The sequence below is a fragment of the Odontesthes bonariensis genome, chromosome 15 (genome assembly GCF_027942865.1).
Source record: "Odontesthes bonariensis isolate fOdoBon6 chromosome 15, fOdoBon6.hap1, whole genome shotgun sequence".
NCBI classification, from domain to species: domain Eukaryota; kingdom Metazoa; phylum Chordata; class Actinopteri; order Atheriniformes; family Atherinopsidae; genus Odontesthes; species Odontesthes bonariensis.
The window spans coordinates 16913267-16934828 of record NC_134520.1 but is presented as its reverse complement, the minus strand read 5'-3'; the positions used below and the strand labels follow the sequence as shown (position 1 = coordinate 16934828).

Sequence of the window (21562 nt, the reverse complement as noted above, 5' to 3'; positions counted from 1 at the left end):
TGTAAGATTTGTAGAGTAAGGATTTAGTTAAGAATAAGTTAGAATAACAGTTAGCAGTTAATAACAGTTATTCTAAATAAGTTAGAATAACACACTTATATTATTTCAAAGGCTTTTACAACCACAACTCTATAGCACTGTGATGGACTGGCTACCAGTCCAGGATTTGCCCTGCCTCTCCCTTGCTACCTGGGATAGGCTCTACTTCATTATAGGAAAGCTGAGGATCAAACTCCAACTCCCAAATAGCTGCTCCCAAATAAAGTAAAATAAGCTAAACAAACAAAGAAAATATTTATTAGAACAATGCCTTCTTTTCATTTAAGGCAAAATTAAAATCTACAGTATGTTAAACAAATGTTAAGGACTGTATCAGACTGCATCTCACTGCACTGATGTTTTCTGTAGAAAAATCATTCGTCAAAAAAAAAAAAAAAATCATTCGTCGGAGCGCTGTATAGCTCAACTGGTTAAGAATGCACCCCGTTACAGATGTTGTAGTTCCTCAATGCAGCTGGCCCGGGTCCTATGCCGACCCTTTACTGCATCTCTTCCCCGACTCTCTCTGCCCCCATAACTGTCTACTTACTTTCAAATAAAGGATACAAGCACCTAAAAAAAATCTTCTTTTTTTTTTTTAAATCACCTGTCCCCGAATCGTATTTTATCCCATGTATCTAAACACATATTGGATTTTCTTATAAGGGGAGAAACTGACCCTTAAAGCTAATTTGTTTCATTAAAAATATGCGCTATGGGGGTGTTGTAAAGATATTAGGCTGATCACTCATTGATGTTCTGATCAGTGATGATACAGTTTATAATCAGAGTTGAATTTTCATTGTCAAGCGTCAAGCCTTAAACTTAACCTTTCACATATATGACTAAAGCAAAGACATTAAAGTAGTGAATGCCAATGAAACCATTTGAACATTTATGTATGGATGAGGACGTATGTATTGAATATACGTTTAAAACTGTGCATAAATGCAGCTCCTCCTGCAGTGCCTATGACAGCAAATTTGTCTGGTACAAAGTCGACTACCTCACCTGTTCACCATTAATAAGACCTTACTCCATCAAACTTTTTCCCACACAATCCCACATCTGTGAATCACACAACACACACATTCACCTCTGCAGTCTTCCAGGCTGACATGTTGCCTGCTAATCTGTTTGCACAACTCTGGTGTGACCACAGGCCAATTACATATGGTCACATGAAGCACACCCACAAGACAGCATGAGGAAGAAAAATGAGAAAGAGCCACCCACTGAGAGCCCCTCTTTCAAAACTTCTTCCCCTTCTCACCCCTGTTTTCTTCCCCTTGGACCCCCTCTCCTACAGTCTCTGTCACTGTTCCCACTCAGTTTGTGGCTGTAATTACAGCTGCCTATCATTTAGGATGTCCCCAAACAATGGCACCCCTCAGAGACCACAGCCCTGCTATGAGTCCCCGAAGTAAATTTGATTTCTCATCTCAATTACGTTCCATAAACTCTGCCATATGTTTAATATTATATTTAAACAGTTCCAGGGGTCGCCAAGAGAGTGTGTGCCTTGGGAAAGGTAGAGGAACTGTTCTGGAAAAATTGCACAAAGTGAATGACAGGTGAAATTGAGCATGATCTGAGGTGGAAAAAAAACTAAAAACTAAAGTAGAGACGGGAGAAAACCTTTGCAGCGGCATCCTATTTTTTTCCACTGTTATCTTTTATTTTGGCACAGAGGAAAGTGTTGACTAGGGAAAGTGAAAGTCTTCCTGTGTTATTGTTTCTTTAGCTCTCTCCAGTCTCACCAAAATTGAACAATTTTTTTTTTCCTATTCTCTGTTCCCACTTTTGCTTGAGTGGCACAGGAGCTGCTCTGCTTCTTCTCTCACTCCCTGCAGGTCTCTCCACTCTAATCTCTTTTTTCTTTTGGTCCTTTCTCTCATGGTAGGGATTTATCAGGTCACATTGCAACAGCAGCGCTGCCAAGTTTATTTCATTTTTTACATTTTTTTAACTCTTCATGCTCCACATAGGCAGAGGTTTTTAATAGAAGTAGACATTTTTAATCGATTTCCAGATGTTGCACCTTAATGTACAATAACACTTGAAACAGTCCTCTTAAATTTCATGTAAAAGATGGAGCTGAAAATGGGGGAGGGGGGCTTAAACAGGATCACTGAGCATCAACCGGATTAACAGGGTTATCCAGAGGACAAGTGCAAGGCCAACTTACTCTCTTGCCATTATAATTCATTCTATATTGATACAATATTTGCAGTGCCTCAAAACTGGATTAAATGTTTGTTATAAGAATAGAATCATCGTAGCATTGACCTTTCTGTTCTTGTATATGTTACAGGATAAAAGTTGGCTGCTGTTAGGAGATGGGAGGTTGAGAATTTGGATGGGATCTGACATTTTTCAAATTCAGCTCACTTTGACCTGTTAAGTTCTGCGTTTCTGCTCTCTCTTATCTCTGAGGTAATCTATCCCTGCAAAAGGTTGTTTGTACTGGTACCAGAACATTTGATGTCTTGTTAATGGTGCTGGAGCCTTCCTCCTGCTTCTCCGCTCCCCGTCTCCCCACCTGAAATCTTGTTTTGCCTCCCTGGCTGCCTGCCTGTCTGTCCGACTGCCGGCCTCCCCTCTCAGTTGTCTTATTACTCGCTGATATTTAGCACTCCAGCTTGGACTAAAAAGTTCTCTTTAAAGAGGAGGTGTGTAGGGGGAGTCACTGTGCCCACATGTAAGAGGGAAGATAACGCGAGAGGATTTATGTGCTACCTAATAAAGTTTATGAGCGGAGCCTTGTTTCAAGAGCTTCAACTAGCAGGGTGACACAGCCTCTGGAACTTTTATATTCCTCTACAGTGCTGAACAAGGGAGGAATCAATTAAAAGTATCAAAGTTTCTGTCGAGATCAAAAGTGCTGTTATAGGGAACACTCAATTTAAGGTAGATTAGTTGAAAGGGAAAATGTTTGTTTTGCTTCATACAAACCGCTGCTTTTTTACTGTTCTACTTTCAGTTGAATGACAGTATTATTAATATCTGCAGGTCGAAGTATGAAAATGTATCATGTGCAACAAAGTATTGCCAAAAAATGACATACAGGGTTCCCACAAGTGTGACTAAATGAACACATAAAACTCTATAACTAAAATGTAATTATTAGATGACCCAAGTTCGATAGTATGAGGGTGGGAACCAGCTTGAACATGTACTGTTTTGGGGAAAAGGGCTTTGGACAGGTGAGGAGTGGAAGGCAGGGTGTGAATGGAGGTAAAGTGCTCCACTGCATTGTGTACAATGGGAATACAGCAGAAGAGGGCAGAAAAGAGGCATAGATCACATTAAAACCAGGTTCAGTGAGAGGGCTCTGCGAAAGCTACCTCATCCCCAAAAGGCCTGGATCACACAACACATATGCATGCTCGTGATTTTGCTCTACATTTGTGATTGTTGGCCAGTGGTATGAGAGGTGTGAGTGGTATGTGCGGCTGATGTCACAGGCAGACCAGGAAACCAAGCTCACCACGGACCACCAAGCATTCGACATGGAAAGTTGAATGCCTCTGCAAACTGAAAATCTTTTTTCCATGTTCACCTACCCTAGCTGATAATGATGAACATTCGGGTTAGCTAGTTGTCATGTCGTGCTGTTTCCCTCTGCACGTTCTCCCACATAAATGCAATGTATTTCACAGGCTTAGCATCCAGGGTCACAAACAATCCTGGGGGGGCAAAGTCAGCAATTGTGGAGGTTGAGTTGGCTATATGGGTCAGCCAAACACTGGAGTTTTAAATGACAATCAATCCCAGTCTCACCTGAAACATTTACTAATCAAAAATATAGCTGTGTTACAATCTATGGTCATGAATTGAGATAGCAACATATGCCTAGCTTGTTGTTTTGTTTAGGGTAGAGCCCACATGGCATGGAGGGAATCAAGATAAATGAATAATAATTCTTTCATAATAATAAAACTGTTTTAGAGCGAGTGCTAGTAGAAAATAGAAAGGACTGAATAGGTGTCAAATTTGTGGCCTTTTGAATAAGAAAAGTAAAATAAAAAAAGTTCACAGATTTGTATTCTGAAGATGTCTGTTATGGTTTGTGGGAAGAGTGTTAAAGAAGGATCCAAATGCAGACCATAATTAAGATGGTGACAGGAGGTCGATGGTGAACTCGATTTATTTTAAATTCAGACAGTAACTAAAGGCGGGGCCGAGCCAGGAGTACGTAGAAATAAGAACAGGAGAAAACAAAAAACTTAATAGTGGAGGGAAAAAAATCAAACAAACAAACCCAAAAAAAACACAAGAAAAGACAAACCACACCCTAACCGCGAGGATGTAACAGTGAGGATCTGACAAAGACCGAGGAAAACCAGGGAGCTTAAATACAGAGGAGCATTGATTGGTGAGTGATGGCAGCTGAGGATAAATAGGCACAGGAGAAGGGAGTGGAACTAAAGACGAGAACTGAAGGGAACTGAGGAAACTATAGAATAATGATCAACTGTGAACACCAGAAACTCAAAAGACAAAAACAACGGAAACACAAAACAAATCACAGATCATAACAATGGACACACATAAAGAAGCATGCGAACAGCTTTTTGAACTGCATCTGACCTGGCAAAAATTTTAAAATAGTTAGTAAGTCACAAATGTTTTATTTAAGCTGGGAAACAACAAACTTACATAGCAAACCAGAATCTTCCCATATACGATACAATATCCCAGTTACTCTGGGAGATGAAAATAAGCTTTCAAGAAGAGTTCCCGTCATGCTCCTTTTCTGGATGTCCATTGCAGTATTTGTTGCATTTCAGTTACTTTTACTATGGAAGTGGAGGCATGAGCAATGTAGCCTATACCGCCACCCTTTGGTGAAACTATAAAGCCTAATTTACGAACTCCAAACCAGTTTTGGAAACGTGTCTGAGTCACATTTCTTTTTTGAGGCTTTTAAAAAAAAAATCTCTAAAGATTGGCTTCGATAGTGGACCCCTACTGGCAGAAGTTACGTACTGTGCATTTAAATGTACCTATCCGGAGGGCAACGACATGTGATGTAATGTGTCATTTCATTTGAAAAAGTGATTATACATACCAACAGATTTGTAATAAAATAAAGATGAGGCTGCATTCCAACCTGCAAGAATGACACAAATCCCAATGACTACATTTACAATCTACTGATTGTCGTGTTACATTTAAACCAATATTCAAAGTGAAAATTTAATGAATACGTTGGGTAGAATGTCACCATGAGTGCGGTGTCAAGAACAAAAGCTGATCTTTGGTTCCAGCAAGGCTAAACTGGTTAAACAAATGTGATAAAACAACAACGTCCCAAAAGACAACAACATTCCAGAGAGGCCAAGTGGGTCTCTGAGGAAATCAGTCAGTCACATTCTTGTCTGTGATCAATCAGCTCCTGGCCCAGAAAACCTGAGGTTAACCCCAGCCATCATGGAAACTACCTGCCATTCCCATAGTTAACATCCTCCCGCCCTCTATAATTTTATGCAGTCTCCCCTGTTGTGATGAGTAAATACTGTATGCCATAAATAAACATAATTGAGACTACCTGCCTGTAGGAAAACATGCTCAACCACCCTTTGATTTACTGCAATTTCCACAGTAATGATGTCAAGAAAATTACACAGAAACACACTTTTATGTGAGTTTGCTCAGCAACTTTGGTATTCATTCGAAAAGAAGAACAGCACTGAGTGAAGATAAGTTAAGCGTGTGACGTCAAGGTGGTACAATTTAAGAGGAAAGTAATGCTTGTTTTCTCTTTGGAAGGATTTGGCACACTGAGCTTAAAGCCTGGAAGAGCACTCCAACCTGCAACGCTTTACTCACATCCTGAGCAGCACTCAGCTTAGTGACAATGTGGTGGACTCATTACCTCAGGTCTCTCAGGTACGAGTGAGAGGAGATGTGACCTCAGCTGGATTCAGTGAGTGGAGACCACGCAGTTTATAGCGGTGCACAGGGTTTACAGGTTCCCTGGTTCAACTGAAATCGATTTATGTAAAACTGCTAAAGCGTGAGTTTTACAGAATTACAACAAAAGAAAAAAAATAAATCAGCCCTAGATACTAAATTACTTTTTGGGTGTTCCCCCTTTCCATGCATCACTTCTATTTCAGTTCAATTAGAGGACAGTTACACCTGAACCTTTCATGTAGCCGCATATTTTTCTGCAATCAACTTCTGTCCGCTGCCTCCAACTGAATTCCACTGAAGAGATTTTCACAAATTTTCTCACAAAATATGAATTGAGCACAAGATTTATTGTCATTTATTCTGTTGTCAAGTGCACAGTACATCACTCCATCTCTCTGTCGGCCTGCAGTGATCCGGCCAGAGCATAATTGTCTAAGTGCTTCTGGATGGCAGAAGGCTATTTGGTCATTAAGGGGCCTATTAAGTCATTAGTGTAACAGTGGAACTGCCGTCTGCCTGCCGACAGGACCAGATGATCAGCCTGATATGTGTTGCCTTGCAGTTTTCCACATATTTGTGCAAGTAATTATAGCTTAGATGTGAAACGCCCTCAGACGTCACACTCAAAGAGGGAGTACATGTTACCGACACATTTTAAAGGTAACCTCCGCCTCCCCTTTTCGCCCAGCCTTTTTTTCCGCTTGCTGTGGGCATATTGATACTGTGTATGAGAGCAGATGAGCAATGAGTAAGCAACCAGATCCTTGGGTCATGTCAGAGAGAAAGATAATGAGCAAAAAGATTAAATCCAAAAGTGGTGAGGATGTAAGAGGAAACAAGAGCAGAGTGCAAGAACAGATTAGCTTTTTTTGTCATTCAGACATTCAGGCCAGCACATCCCTTCAAATTCAAACTTACACACCCATCACTGAATGTAAATATTTGGATGTGGGCAGGGTTGGATGTTATTAATTCCCCCTTAAAGATGTCTTGTTTGGATGAACACAATCCAAGGAACACAGAGCAAAATACTCAGTATGATTTGATATGACGCATGAGAATCTTATTTTGACTTCATTTCTGCTGTTACTTTAAGCAACCCTCGCTGAGCCTTTGGAGACACACTGCTCTAGGCTCTCTATATTGAATTAACTACTGACCATAAATGCTCATCAAGTAACTTTCATGCACAGCCAGAAACCTCTGGATCTGTACAGAGGAGGACAGTCCCCCTGGATATGCTGTGTTTTACTTGTACGGTTTTGAAATCATTTTCAAATTGCTGAATTGTATCTTGGGGATATACATTTTAGTAGGTTCCTTCAGAATCGTAAAACCAAACACAAGTCTAACTGAATATCATATAAAGTAATGGTGGATTATGAGAAGCACAGACTGCGTAGGTATAAACAGTGAGTGTCTTTGGCCCTTAAAGAAATAATCTCACTATGTGACCACTGAGTGTAAACTCGTGGTTGCTTTCCAAACACTATGTATTTATCATGATATTTTTTCATACATACCGGTATACTGGAGAAACGCAATGTTATCAAATTGCACATTATTTTACCATGAATACATACCTTGTTGTGATATTTTAGCCACATCTGCAGGCCTGAAAGAGCCCAACTGTGACCACAGCTTGTATGAGTCAGCAGCCTCAGCAATACAAAGAGCCTCAGGCTGATATCCGCCAACAAGTCCTCCAATCCATAACCCCCCTTATAGGTCATTTGTTCAAACCCTAAAAAACAACCCAGAAGGGGATCTTATAGACCAGCGCCACTACAGGCAACAGGAGGTATTGCACATTTAGAACTAAACAACCAGATGCTTGTATGTACTTAAACTTGAATCAGTAAGCGGTTTTCCACACTGGAGCAAACACCATTCTCAAATATTTTCTTTAAGTGAAGCACTTTAACTTCAACTGTTTTCTTCACTTCCAGGTTACTTTCAGGCAGTAAATTGATACCATGCTATGAAAACACTTGTCATTTCCTACTTGGTCAGAATGAGAAAAACATCATGGTTGGGACTAAAATACTTTCTTTTGACTATACAACCATCATTAATCATTAACTGACTCCATTTGTGGTTGTTCAAAAGACCACTAGAGGCAGCATATTCATTAAATGTTGTTATCTCTTGCTGTTTAGACATCCTGCCAACAGGTTTCTTCAAAAGAGTCTCAAAGATTTTGGAGTCAGACCTGTTACTGATCGTTAACTTGTCCTTGATGTCAGGTGTGTTTCCAGAGCCACTAAAAACAGCTGTAATCAAACCTCTGCTGAAAAAGGATGATCTTGACAAGACACAAAGGAACAACGAGAGGCCCATCTCAAATCTCCCATTTTTAAGTAAGATCATTGAAAAAGCGTTTTTTTCAACAGCTTAATTACTTTTTAAAACAAAATAACTGCTATGATACCTTCCAGTCAGGTTTTAGACAGCACCACAGCACTGAGACTGCTCTGACCAAAGTGTTTAATGGCATATGTCTGAATACGGATGGTGGAAAAACGTCAGTCTTAGTTTTACTGGATCTCAATGCTGCATTTGATACAGTTGACCACAACTATTACTGAAACGACTGGAGTACTTTGTGTCAATAGGTAACTTTACATCTGAGCAGACAAGAATCACACGTGGAGTTCCCCCAAGGTTCCATCCTGGGACCTCTTCTGTTTAATATCTACATGTTCCCACTGCCACAGACTATAAAAAACAACAAAATAAACTACCATAGCTATGCAGATGACACGCAGATAACTGGCTGCCTGTCCATCAGAGGATAGACTTTAAAGTTCTGATGCGGGTCTATAAAGCTCTGAATGGTCTAGGACCAAAATACATCGGTGACCTCCTGATCCAGTATGAACCTTCCAGACCCCTCAGGTCATCTGGATCCGGTCTTTTATCAGTTCCCAGAGTCAGAACCAGACATGGAGAAGCTGCATTCAGCTTCTATGCTCCACATGTCTGGAACAAACTCCCAGAAAGCCTCAGATCAGCTGAAACACTCAGTGTATTTAAGTCCAGGTTGAAGACACACCTATTTTCAGCTGCATTTGAATAAAGCTCCAAATCTGAAGCTTGAGTTTCAAAACTTAATCATATTTTAACTACTGATTTTATCTGATTTTATCTATTGTTCATACATCTTTCTTTTTGTTTAAAATTTAAATCATGCTTTTTATTTCTACTGTTTTAATGTCTCTGTAAAGCACTTTGAATCACCTTCTTGTTGAATTGTGCTATACAAATAAACTTGCCTTGCCTTGCCTATCACACCCAATTATTTTTTTGAGCAAATGACCCATGGGGTCATTTTTGGAAAGAGGACAGTCTTACTGAAGCAAGGAGATTGCACGGGCACTGACCTGACTGAAATAGACACATCAGACTGTCAGTGAAGCTGTAAATGGTGCACATCCTAAATGGGAGGAGGATGCCCTCTTGCTGAGAAGAAACCTGATTCTGTTACCAAGCATTTTCCCTTTATCCCATCCCCTCTCCACCCCTGAGGTGACGAGAAGGTCTAACAACTGTCAGCCACCTCTCTCTGTGTTTGCACAAATCACATTACAAAGAAGCGCCACCTGATGGAAACTCAACATGGTCAGAGGTTGAGCTTGGTACTCCACTAGATCGAGTCCTGTCTGCACGCTCAGCAGTGCCCAGACTTGACCCCAGCAGACTGCGGGTCTCCTCACTGCTCTGCTGCTTGTGGCTCCACTACCACCTCCTGCCATGACCCATGACCCCTGCCCAGGAGAGAGGCGCCACCAACATGATATAATTTATCCACGACATAGGCCAGCAGCCTCGTCTGCAATGTGACCTCGGGAAAATAAATATGGGTGTTTATTTGGTGGGAATAAGAGGGGCACACAGTCTGGTGCCGCACACAAATTTCCCAAAAGCAGTATCATGAAGAAAAATAAGCCATTACAAATTTTGTAATATGCATCACCAACAAAAACCACCAATGTGGTGCTGGAACAGCTGAAATTGTTACAAAGAAGTGTTTTTCCACTTAAAGGACACTGGATCAAATATGCCTTGTATCTTTTAAGTCAAGCTGCTGTAGTCATGCAGCTTGCACTCTTTGATCCGACTAAACTTTCTTCAGTCTTTTCCAATCTATAGTCAAAGCATTTGGTACTAGCCGACTTGCCTTGCTGTCAAGCTACATCAGCTTTCAAAGACCTGGAGAGGAACCATGCACCATGACCTGCCTTTGTTTCCACAGCCTCTAAACTGCCTCTCACAGAGATATCTGCACCTCTCTGATCTAAAGGGATCATACAGAGGACTAAGACAGACAGAGCTCTTGTTTTACCACAATAGTCTTAAGAGGTCTCAGGCACACTTAATGTCTCTCCACCTCTCCCAAACTACAGAAGATTACAGCTTTAAAACATATGCTCCGCCTGTTTCTGCTACTTCAGATTGGATGATATATTTGGTACTCCTCTTTTTGTACTAAATGACTTGCTCTGAGGTCATGGGTAGTCAAGCAGCACCCGACCAATGAAGCTGTACAAATCTGTGTCTTGCCCATCTCTAAATGATCCCAGTTATATTACTGAGGTGCCACCAGGACTGAATGCTTGGGATGAACCTACACTGTGAGATGTGATAATTCACCAGCATCCAGAAACTTCTCCATCAAAGTTCCAAAATATCATAAGCAGCTATTTTTACTATGGATAAATACATAGGCCAGAAATCCCAAACTTAGATTTCCCCTTTGCTCCTGTTTCAGATTATTGTGAGCAAGAGACTATGCACATAAGTCTCCCAGCAATTTTATCCCCAGCACTGCCTTTACACTCTTTCTATCCCCCAATCAGTCTGACTTTCTCATTCTGGTGTTTAACTTTTCTTTCTTCTGCACCCACACAATTTCCCTTTGACTGGGTCTATCCATTCTTCTGACCTCACCATTGTTACAGTCAAGCGTAGAGGGATCCAATCAACCATAGCGTTCAGATTAAACCGTGCATTATAATAATTGAGAATAATGGTTTCCATGTCAGCTTCAGTAGAGCTCTGAATTGTTTTCATACATATCTGGACTCAAGAGGGCTGGAGGTTCAGAAGTCCAGTGTTGCTTGTTCACGGTGTGGGTTGCATTTCAAGTTATTCATGATCAAATTTTGCCTGAATTTTCATGGCAGTAAAAAACTTTTCTGAATTTGAACACAAGGTTTTCAAACCTTTTTACTGGCCACTGAGAATTTGGTGTATTCTGCAATCTGACTTTTTCTACAATCTGACTTGCACTGATACTCAAATGTGTTATGGCGAAATTTAAAACAGCATTGTTTCTGTGGGCAGTGCCTCCCGCACTAAATACAGATCTCTCTAAACTATACTCTAAATACAATTAGACTACAACTGCGAACAGAAGCCACAAAACCCCAGACGTTATAAGAAAAGGGCATGTCTACAGTTTATAACTGATCAAAACACTACAAAATCCACCCAAAGGCATCCGCGCTTGTCCTCGTCATTACTGAGAAACAGCGTCCCTTGCAGAGATTATTTCTAGGGGCAGTAAAGCTCTCTGGTATGTGCTACGCATGCAGTTTCATTTTGACAGTGTAGTTAGGAGGTGCTGATGAAAGAGGAGAGCCCGTTCGAAGACCGCTGCCTCTCAAATTAGCTGTGGAGCCCTCTGTGCTGTCACATGGACTGCTAAGCCCTCCAAGATTCTGTTGCACTGTGAATGTGTCATAGAGAGATTTGCACAGTCTTCGTGCGAATCGTGCTGTGCATGCAAAGCACATGTGTTTGGTCGTGAACACTTCATAAATACAAATATTGAGATGTCTTTTCTATTCATCGTAAATCAAAGGCCGTGATAAAACAGAGCATCTTCCTCTAACTCTTGAGGCCATCAGACATTTTTTCGCACTCAGTCTTGCCATCTTCTGTGGCCTTCAAACAGACAAATTCCTACCTTTTCATTATCATACAAGAAATTAAATATGGATATACTCCCCATGTTTTGCTCATCAAGTGATTAGGTTGTTTCACTAATCTGTCTGTCTCCAGTTACATTCCGTGTTCAGGAATACACCAGAGAGCCAGACTGTCTGCATTAACGAAAGCAAGAGCTCTCTGCTCTTCTCACCTATGTTAATCTGTTTTTCGTGTACGCGGCTCTGCCTGACACCCTTTGTGCAGATTCAGCTGTTGAGTATGTTTATTTAGTGAGGTGGAAGGACATCTATAACCATAAAGCCGTCTCCTCACAGACACATTTTAATCGCTTCCCTCTCCTCATATTGTCTTCTCTCACGTACAACTGTTTCTTTCAGAGAAAGCGGCACACTCAAATTTGTGCATTCACTAAACTTTTACTGGACTATAAAGCCAAACATGCTTGTCTTCAGAGCTTCTTTACCACGAGCAAAAGGACAAAGGATACGCTTGGGATCTGCTCATGGCCCCTCTAGGCCTGGCATGTATTTGCAAATTCTTCAGTAGCTTCAGCTGTGTACACACAGGGAATCAGTGGCAAAAAAAAAGAGCGAAAATAAACATCTCCATCTCCATCCTCTTACCTGAGAGAAGTTGAGCCCATTGAGGGGGTGACACTGCTCCTCCACCCGCTCCACCGCCCCGGTCGTCTTTCCCATTTGATCTGCCTCTTGAGCCAAAAACAGGTCCAGCACTGGTGTCCCTCTGGACCGGACGTCCCACTCTGTCAGTGAGTTGACCATCAGCATCACCCACACAGGCCTCTTCCTCTCCCAGTTCCCTGCGATAGCGTTGAACAGGTAGTCGGCATACAGGCCACGACCTCGTTGGTCAGCAGTCATCCAGTAGGGCATCATGTGTTTGACATAGTCCAAGTGGCGTTTGAGCCGACGGTACAAGTCTCGTGGTAGCAGGGTCTGCAGGTTCTCCCCGTGGGGAAGCAGCTGACAGCTGGTCAGTTTGGAGATAGTCAGCGGGTCTGTCAGGTCCAGCTCAAAAAATACATTATTGCTGTTGCGGAAGGCCTGCTTGGAAGTGTTGGGGATGAAGTCCCAGACCCGGGTGTAGGGTACGTGGATGGTGCCAAATAGGTAAGACGGAGGGTGCGGAGGTGCACGCTTTACTGTCCACAGGAAAGAGTTCAGCTCACTTTGCTGCAGAAGAGAGGGAAGAAACCAGAATACCAGAACCGTCACATTCGAGCAGTTCAACATAAAAGCTAAAGCTGACACGTTTTTCTTCAGTTGTGGTTTACTGGCTCGTAGGCTCAGGTCAACAAGTTGAAGATTGAAACACCATTTAAGATGACGGCAGGGGAAGTATAAAGTCTAGTCAGCTCGAGGCTGTGCTGCAGGCAGTTTATAGAGGGGCCTTCTGGGCTGTAAACAGACCTCCGTGTATTGTTGAGGTGCATACCTCGGTTGCCAAAGCCTCTTTCGGTCTGGGAAGCATTTTCAAGGCAGCAGTGCAAATATACTGCTCTGGAGCTCATAAAAGCCCAAACCTGAAAGAAACCTGCTCTCTATTCTGACCTCACTGTGATACTTTTGTTAGTGATTTTTATTTTCTCTTTATTCTTCTTTTTTTTCTTTTTTTTTTTGTACACCAGACAGGGAGATGGGATGTTGACAGCTCTAAGTCCAGGGCTGTTTTTATCTGTGGTTTATAAAGCAGGAAGCATTTGTCTATTATGGTTTTCATCATGGAAGGCAATGTCACGATGGAAATTAGATAACCACAGTCAGTCTAAATGAGCATCAGGCTCTATTGCATTTTGAATATGTTTCTTGTTAAGCGCTTAGCCAATGTGCTGCGCATGTGCTATGACTTTGATGCTGGCATTATTCAAATGTGAAAGAAGAATTAGCTTCTCTAAACAATATCAAACTGCTGGCCATCGAGGCACAGTGTAATCAGGCATTTGAGGGATGAAACCCCTTAGAGTAAAATAAAGTTATTCTTTTAAAATGTTTATTTCTGTAATTTAACCAAGATTTCCCCCAAATACTGGCGCCCCATGCATATTACAGACAGTCAATAAAACTTTTAAAAATTTCAAATATCGCAGCCAAAAGCAAATTAAGTATTATTGCAGGATGTTCTATAGTTGACATATATGCAATGCACACCCTATTTTCTTTTCCTCCCTGGCATAAACCTGCCGCTTGACAAATTAAATCAAAAGTTTTTTCTTCATAGTTTCCTTTAAAGAAAGAATTGTAAGTTTGAAAGGTATCCCTTTTAACATTTGTCGGGCCCTCACGGCTCTGCAGACGAGAGAGTTTTAAAAGATACTGGACACGTTTGTGCACTCTCCGTAATTCCTAGAAACGGAAACTAATAGAGCAAGTTTGCACGAGCAGGATTTAATTCCTGGGTAAAAATATGCTCTAGGCCTCTTCACATAAATAAGGAATTTTCGACATGGAAAGTGTCGCGCTCGACTTATAGTGAGTCCTGAGGAGAGGCGAGATCCCCTCTGCTGAGGCAGCGCTGACTTTCTGGAGAGCCTTGACGCGCAGGGCTCCTTTTTATGGGAGTAATTACTCTTAATCCAAAACAGAGACCACTGTACTGAAGCATACAAATCACAAGAAGAGAAGGAGCACGAGGAGTCTTCACTGATCTCTGACAACAGCTCCATTATGGGACATTATGCGCAAACGAAACAAATGCCTCTCTGAGCGATTCCATGATGATATTTAAGCTGGAGCACAAACTTAAGGATCATCAGCCTGGTGAGGTGAGGTATTGTTTTTTTCTAGTGCAGTGATTTTCAGCAGGAAAGCGTGTTGGATGTGATTTGTGCAGTTATGATTCCCCGCGCTGCTGCAATACATTCAGTGAGTTCAAGACACGTTGATTTTCCCAATGTGCACGGCGTGTGTGTTTGCCGCGTGCTGTGCGAAAACACGACCACTTCTGAGAGGTCAATGAAACTTTTCCAAATGAAGTCAAGTCACCCGTGGGTGTTCCCCACTTTGTCACATAAACAGCCATAAAGTTGGCGCAACCTTACAGTTTCTCTTGGCAACCTCGTTCATTGTTAAGGCCCCGATCTACAGCTGCACTCAAGAAACACTGTTTTAAATTATTATTATCTTTATTATTATTATCATCATCATTACTACTACGACTGAGTAACTCGATTTAGGGCATGGAAAATGATTTTTCTATCTTGCTTTCTTGTGTGAAGACAAACTGCATCTCCTTTTAAAGTTATGATGGCTGCAGACTTTGACATGAAAAATATCCAATATATAATAGCTTCACGATTAATGATATTTACAGTGCCGTTCCGCCGCCTCCCAAACAAAATCAACACATGCCTAAGTTTAGGTTCTCCATACTCCCCAACCAGAGTCCAGTGCAGGTTTATTCTGACAACAAGTGTCACAGACCTGTAACGGAGTCGCGCTGTTATTTTGGCTAAATTGCAAACTTGTCAGGGTTAAATCTTACAATGGATTTTGTAGTTATTACTTCCAGATTCGAACACACGTTCATCTAGGGAGAAATTAGGTGTCTTTGACTCAATAAAGCGCACCAACGAGACTCACCGACTTAGGTGCGTCGCACTGCCTCGGTCTGCCCGGTCGGTCGGCGCCCCAGGGTGCCACAGTTTGCAGGAGAGCGCTCAGGAGGACCCAGCTGAATCCTTGTGGAAAGATCATCGCGTCGAGGTGACAGAACACTTGTGACAGTCAGCTCTTGATGAACTTTTGTCTCTTTCTTACCCTGCCCTCTCCTCTGACTGCCTTTTGAAGAGAGAAAAACGCTACCGGTGGCCTCTGGGCTCACATGTGCAATCCGGCTGGAGGACCATTCCGCCTCTTCGCCATTCCCTGACGCACCCCGCCTCTGAGTTTATTGTGGTACTTTTTTAGAACTTTTTCGTGTGTTCCTGCAGCTCGGTGCAGTTCCTGAGACAGGAGCGAAAAGCTCTTTGGAAAGTTTGCGCTCCGCGAATTAGGAGCGTCTTGACTGGGCGAGAGAGAGGTGGGACGATACGAGCACCCCCACCCCGTTACACACAACGTATATGCACACACATCCAAGCTTCTCTGGAGCACAGGTTCACACCGGGGATGACAGGTTTGCGTGAGTAAAACCCGTAAGGACAGACCCGCACAGAGTGCAGAGGGGGGCGAATGTTCTTATAACGTTTTTAAAGTTTGACGGTTATTCGTTCTGATGGTTTCTCACACAATTTCAGGTTTTTGATACGTGTTACTGAAGCTCTCAAAGCATTAAGTTACAGACCTTATCGCTTAATGGTAGGCTATTTGTATTTGTAATGCTGCAGGGTTTTTTTTTTGTTTTTTTTACTGAACTTATGCAGCTTCAAGATGTTGAAAATGTTCTTTAAATTTTGGCATCCATTTCTGTCCATAACTGTTCACTGTATTATCTGGTAGAAAACTTAGCCTGCCTTTGTATTTTGCATTCGACATGATTGGATGTGTGTACCTCTTTTATTATACTCCAGAGGACAGATGTTACTCACAGTACTGACAGCCCAAAGGTTTGTTTTGCCTTATTTTTCAGCAAAGTCATTTCCAAGTCATAAATGAGCAATTTTTCAAATGTTGTCATTTGCTTCCTTTTTGAAAGGATTGCATTTATCATTGTCCTTCTCTGTTTGACAAAACTTTGCATGGGGGTCATCATGTTGAGGCAGATTGCCTGTATTCAACCCTAAATGCATGATTAATGGTCACAAATAAATAGGTCCGATTAAAGACAACTGTGTGAAGTTTTTTATTTATGCTATACGTGCAGCACTCCTCTTAGGCTGCATTAGTCATGATGTGGAGCAGGCGGATCTGAAATAAACACCAGTGTTGAGAGAAAGTGACCCCTCTCTGCGCAGGCCACGATGTCAACGCTCTACTACTCTGCTGTGACCTCAGTTATTGTCCAAGTGGCAGACAGTGTGACAGAGTCAAGTAGTGGAAATTTATCATGGGGACCCCCTCAAACAAGTGGCACCGGGCCCCTCCCTTCAGGCTGGTGGCAGACAGACTTCACACAAACTACTCTTTGTCCTTGGCCGTGTTCTCCCCTCCTCTCCACTCCTCTTCTCACCACTCTGGGTTCACCTCTGTTGCCGGGCAGCTCTTTAAGCAGCCGACTGTCCCTCTGCACCCCTACTGTGTTCTCCATTCAGGTGACCGGCTGTCTCTGTTGAGTGTCTTTGATCAGTTACTCTTTTAACAAAGTTTCATGTTGTAAAACTGGGACATTTCTGCCCTTTGACCCTTGACTTGAACAACATTTACTGGCTGTGATTTATCAAGATTTGAAAAATCCGTATTCTTTAGACTCAAATGCACAAAGTAGCATGTGAAGAAATAAAACAATAGTTTCTCTCCCTGACTGGCTCTTACTCTGATACAGGTGTGAGTTTTCAGTTAGCTTCTTCATCTTCTCTAACATGGAGTCAGGTACCTGCTTTAACCACACCTTGCAGAAGGCTTCTCTTTGAAGGAGCTTTTCACATTCTTGGCCGGTTAGAAGAGGGCTTATGAGTGGCTGGCTGCAGGAGATTCCTGGACTGGGGCCAGCGCTTACAGCATGGTGCACATATAGCAGGGGACGACAGAAGACTTTAAAGTTAATGTTCTGTTAGCAGATTGCAGAAACGCTCACTTACAGAGTGCACATCTGGGGAGGCGTTGGACAAAAAGAAAGCTCTCTGCACTCTTAAGGTATTTTTGAAATTTAAAACAAAGTGTGTCTGCAGCTGAGCCCTGTTAATATGCTTCCAAGCACCTTCTCCGGCTATTACACACAGTGAGCGGATAAAGATGAAAGTGCACGGTAAAGGAAGAGAATGAGACTCTGTTAATGTCTGTGGCCCTGTAGCTGTGAGGCGTAAGAATCCTGTGTCTGCTTGTCCTTGTGGCTGCCTGTCTGTCTGATGCAGTGCAGAAATGTCTAAAAAATGTATACAAGTTGCGTTGGTATGTATACAAGTTCTACTGCTTCTCTGACAAATTCTACCTGCACTGCAGACTGCTTAAAAAGGAGACGTCCGTATGCTTTCCCTGATCTACGGAAATAAGTGGAAACTGTTTGTTTATTATGTACATAGAGACCCCTGGTGGTGTAAGGAAGAATTAAGATTACCCACAGAGTGGGCAAAGGTAAGAGGGACAGAGGGAGATAGATGACTTGAGGGCAGAAAGATAGCACTTCAAAGAAATTGTTAGTGTGATGAATATGAAGGTACTTGAGGCTTGATTGCTGGAGGCAGCCATATTTCAGAGACTGGCTGTCAGACTGGCAGCGAAGGTCACACTTTAGTTGTCTCTGCTCTCAGCTGGACTACACACACACACACGGACATACACACACCCTCTCTGCTACCTCCACCCGTCTCTTGCTAGGGCTCCAATATCCTCTGTCCTGCTTTGAAGATGTCAAGGAATAATATTGACTGAGTCTCTGGTGAAATGTTATTGTGGTCTCCCTTTCGGGATGTCCTGGGAAAAGAGGGGGCTATAGGAAAGGAAAGGATAGGAGGTGGTGGAGACGGACAATTATGTTTGGTGGAACATAACAAAGAACGCCACAAGGGTTGTGTGGTGGTGGGTTCACAATTTATACATCGCAACAAACAGGAGCGATTCAAGTTAAGCAAAGTCTGCTATCTCTGTGTTTGTTGGTCCCTCCAAATCCTCTGCCACCAAAGACTCAGTTAAGTAGTTTTCCCCCAGTCAGTGCACCGCTATCTCCCATAGCACGTCAACACATGCAGCGGATGGCTATCTGTCTATCTTCATCTTCCACAATGAGCAAAAGCAGGAGGGGGAAAGATGAGAGGAAGAGATAAAATGACAGGGGTCACAGTCAGGGTTGTTTTTCTAGAAGCAGTCTCTTATCCAGATTCTTTTTTTAAAACATCTGCCATGGTTTTGGGGTGAAGTAAGGAAAGAGGGACCTGGCTCTTGATTGAGTGGCAACTTACAGTTAGTGATAAAACTTATTCATTTTGATGAGAGGCAGTTTTATATAGGTGTGACACAATCGTGTAGCTAATATGGTCAGCTTCAATACCTTCATTCATCACAAGTAAAACGGCAGCAGGTCTTGTTTTCGGAGGCATTCAGTTTCAGTCCATTGGATTTCAAAATACACCCACCCTTTTCTTACTTTAGACATATGTTACAGCGCAGGCAATGACGAGCGAATAGGACTTGTGTGTAAATCCACACTTGGCAGTAAAACAACAGTATATGTATGTAATACATCTGTAATTATGAGATGTAGAGAGCACAGTGATAAACTGCACAATAAAAATGTTATGTTGATTTCAGGCAGAGCATTAGATGAGAATGTACCACTCTCACATTTAGACCGTCTCCAGTCATTTGTTTTAAGGTAACTGGCTGCTGGCTCCAGCTTAAACATTACCTGGTGGATATGACAGTTGTATCTGTCAGATCACCTTTTATCAAAAAAGCAAATGGTTCTCTCTTTTAAGCGTTCTGGAGCATGACATTTCTAACACTTTAGTAATAATAAGACACCTTAAACCTTTCCCCCAAAATCAACAGCCACTGGCTTCTCTATGAAGAATAATAAAAAACATTTTCAAAAAGTTTTCTCCTCTTTTTGATTTAGGCAATAAAAGATATTATATTGGTCCCGCTCTCCAACGGGATGCATTAAGTTGAATACCAGCTAATTCTGCACAAAAAGAAAACATGACAGTAGTGTGGCTATAGGTTGAAAATCCCTAAACACACAAAGGCTCACCATGCGGGGTGACCAAACTTCTATATGAGGACCTTTGTGATATTTTGAAAGTTTGTGTGGGAATACAAAGATACTTCCTAATCAAAATCTTCTAGAAACATATCAACTTTATATTTATATTTCTTTGGAAACTTTTACTCACTTAAAGCTGCAGTCTGCAAGATTTGTTGTTGTCATACGTAAAGTCCTACTTTTTGGCATTTTAAGAGTTTACATGATCTATCAGAACGCTTGAAGTTGAAAACGGTGACCTCCGTAGTCGCAAAATGCAAGAAATGCTTATTTTTTAACCGAAAAATAAAAAGTTATTCAACTTCCTGTCCCGCCCCTTCAAAACACATGAGAACTCGTGCACGTAGACGTGCACGCCAGATGCGCCTACACGACTCCTCATTCATCAACTCACCTGTCATTTGCGATCATGGAAGACACAGTAAGTAGACTAGCCCGTAATGAAGTTCAATAGTCCAGATAAATAAGCGTGGGGACGAGCCTACCTTGTATCGCGCGTGCACAATCGGTGATTGACAGGCAACAGAGCCCAGCTCGTAACCTGATTGGTTACCTTTTACCGGTCCGGTCTGCAATTTTGTAAACAAACCTGCTGGCTTTGGAGGGACCTAGCTGGACATATAGGGGACCTAGAGAACTCATTTTTTTTTTGTATTGGGGTATTTAATGTACTACTTTCAGAATCCCCGGACAGTTCCAGGCATTATGCTTGAAAAAGAGTTGCAGACTGCAGCTTTAACTGTCAACGGTAACAGAAATGTTGGCTCGTTTCCCCCAAACAGTTGCATATTACAGTATTTCTGAATAGAGAATGTAAAGGTACAGTTTGTCATGTTGCATGACGCCAGAGCTGTCTTCTAAGTTTAGCCCTCCCATTGCCTCTGCCTACTGAGAGTCTCGTCCACGCCTTTGTCTCCTCCAGACTTGACTATTGCAACGCACTTCTCATTGGGGGATTCCTGGCAAGAACATACAGAGAATACAGTATGTTCAGAACTGTGCTGCCAGGATCCTGATGAGAGTGCGTAAACATGAACATATCACCCCTGTTCTCCAATCTCTTCACTGGCTTCCCGTCTTTGCCCGGATCACTTCCAAAATCTCTCTGCTTCTTCACACTCCCAGAAGTCGCTCCCGCACCATGGGAGACAGGGCCTTTTCCTGCGCTGCCCCTTGCTCTGCCTCCACATCTGAGGGCTCCACAGACCATGAAACACTTTAAAACAGGCCTGAAAAACCTTTTTTACCCAATGTTTTTAATGATCTCCCTGTTTTTATTTATTTTTGTATTTAATGGACTCACTATTTTTATCTTATTAGTTGCCTTTATCCCACTGTAGCGCTTTGGGATTTTGTTGTAAATGTAAAGTGCGTTATAAATAAAATGTATTATTATTATCATTATTATTATTATTATTACTGCCATTGCTGGAAGATTGATTTTTGTCTAGTGTTGGAAAATCTAGTGGAGAAGACGTAACGAAAGGAAGAAAAGCGAGAGAGAGAGAGAGAGAGAGAGAGAGAGAGAGAAACCGTACGAAAGACATTTAATCACACTGCTGAATTCAGGCTGTTGCTGACCAAACATCTTATTAACACCTCGTGCTGAGGTTTCCTTTTATATGCCGGCTGCTCATTGATGCTGTTCATGTAAGGATAAAGAAGGCCTGCATTGTTCGTAGCAAAACACTGCTGCGGTCATTGTGGAAATGGATGCTGTTTAGAGATTTTGCACAAGCAACACTTTTGATCATGCCATCTATTTACTTATCTATTTATTTATTTTACACTTTTTTGCATGCACATACTGACTTCCTTCAGAGAGAGCTGA

General features: G+C 42.0%; 1 protein-coding gene across 2 annotated transcripts in view; it reads right to left on the bottom strand.

Moving 5' to 3' along the window:
• Window positions 1-15951, bottom strand: part of trabd2b (TraB domain containing 2B) — a 71776-nt gene extending 55825 nt beyond the window's left edge. The window contains exons 1-2 of one of the 2 annotated variants that reach the window (XM_075484345.1): window positions 15516-15951; window positions 12540-13109 (exon numbers count right to left, since the gene is read on the bottom strand). In XM_075484345.1, coding sequence (XP_075340460.1) covers window positions 12540-13109; window positions 15516-15629 — 684 coding nt within the window. In that variant the 5' untranslated portion in view covers window positions 15630-15951. The remainder of the gene's footprint in view (window positions 1-12539; window positions 13110-15515) is intronic. The other variant, XM_075484344.1, reaches the window with a different exon arrangement.
• Window positions 15952-21562: the final 5611 nt, after the last annotated feature.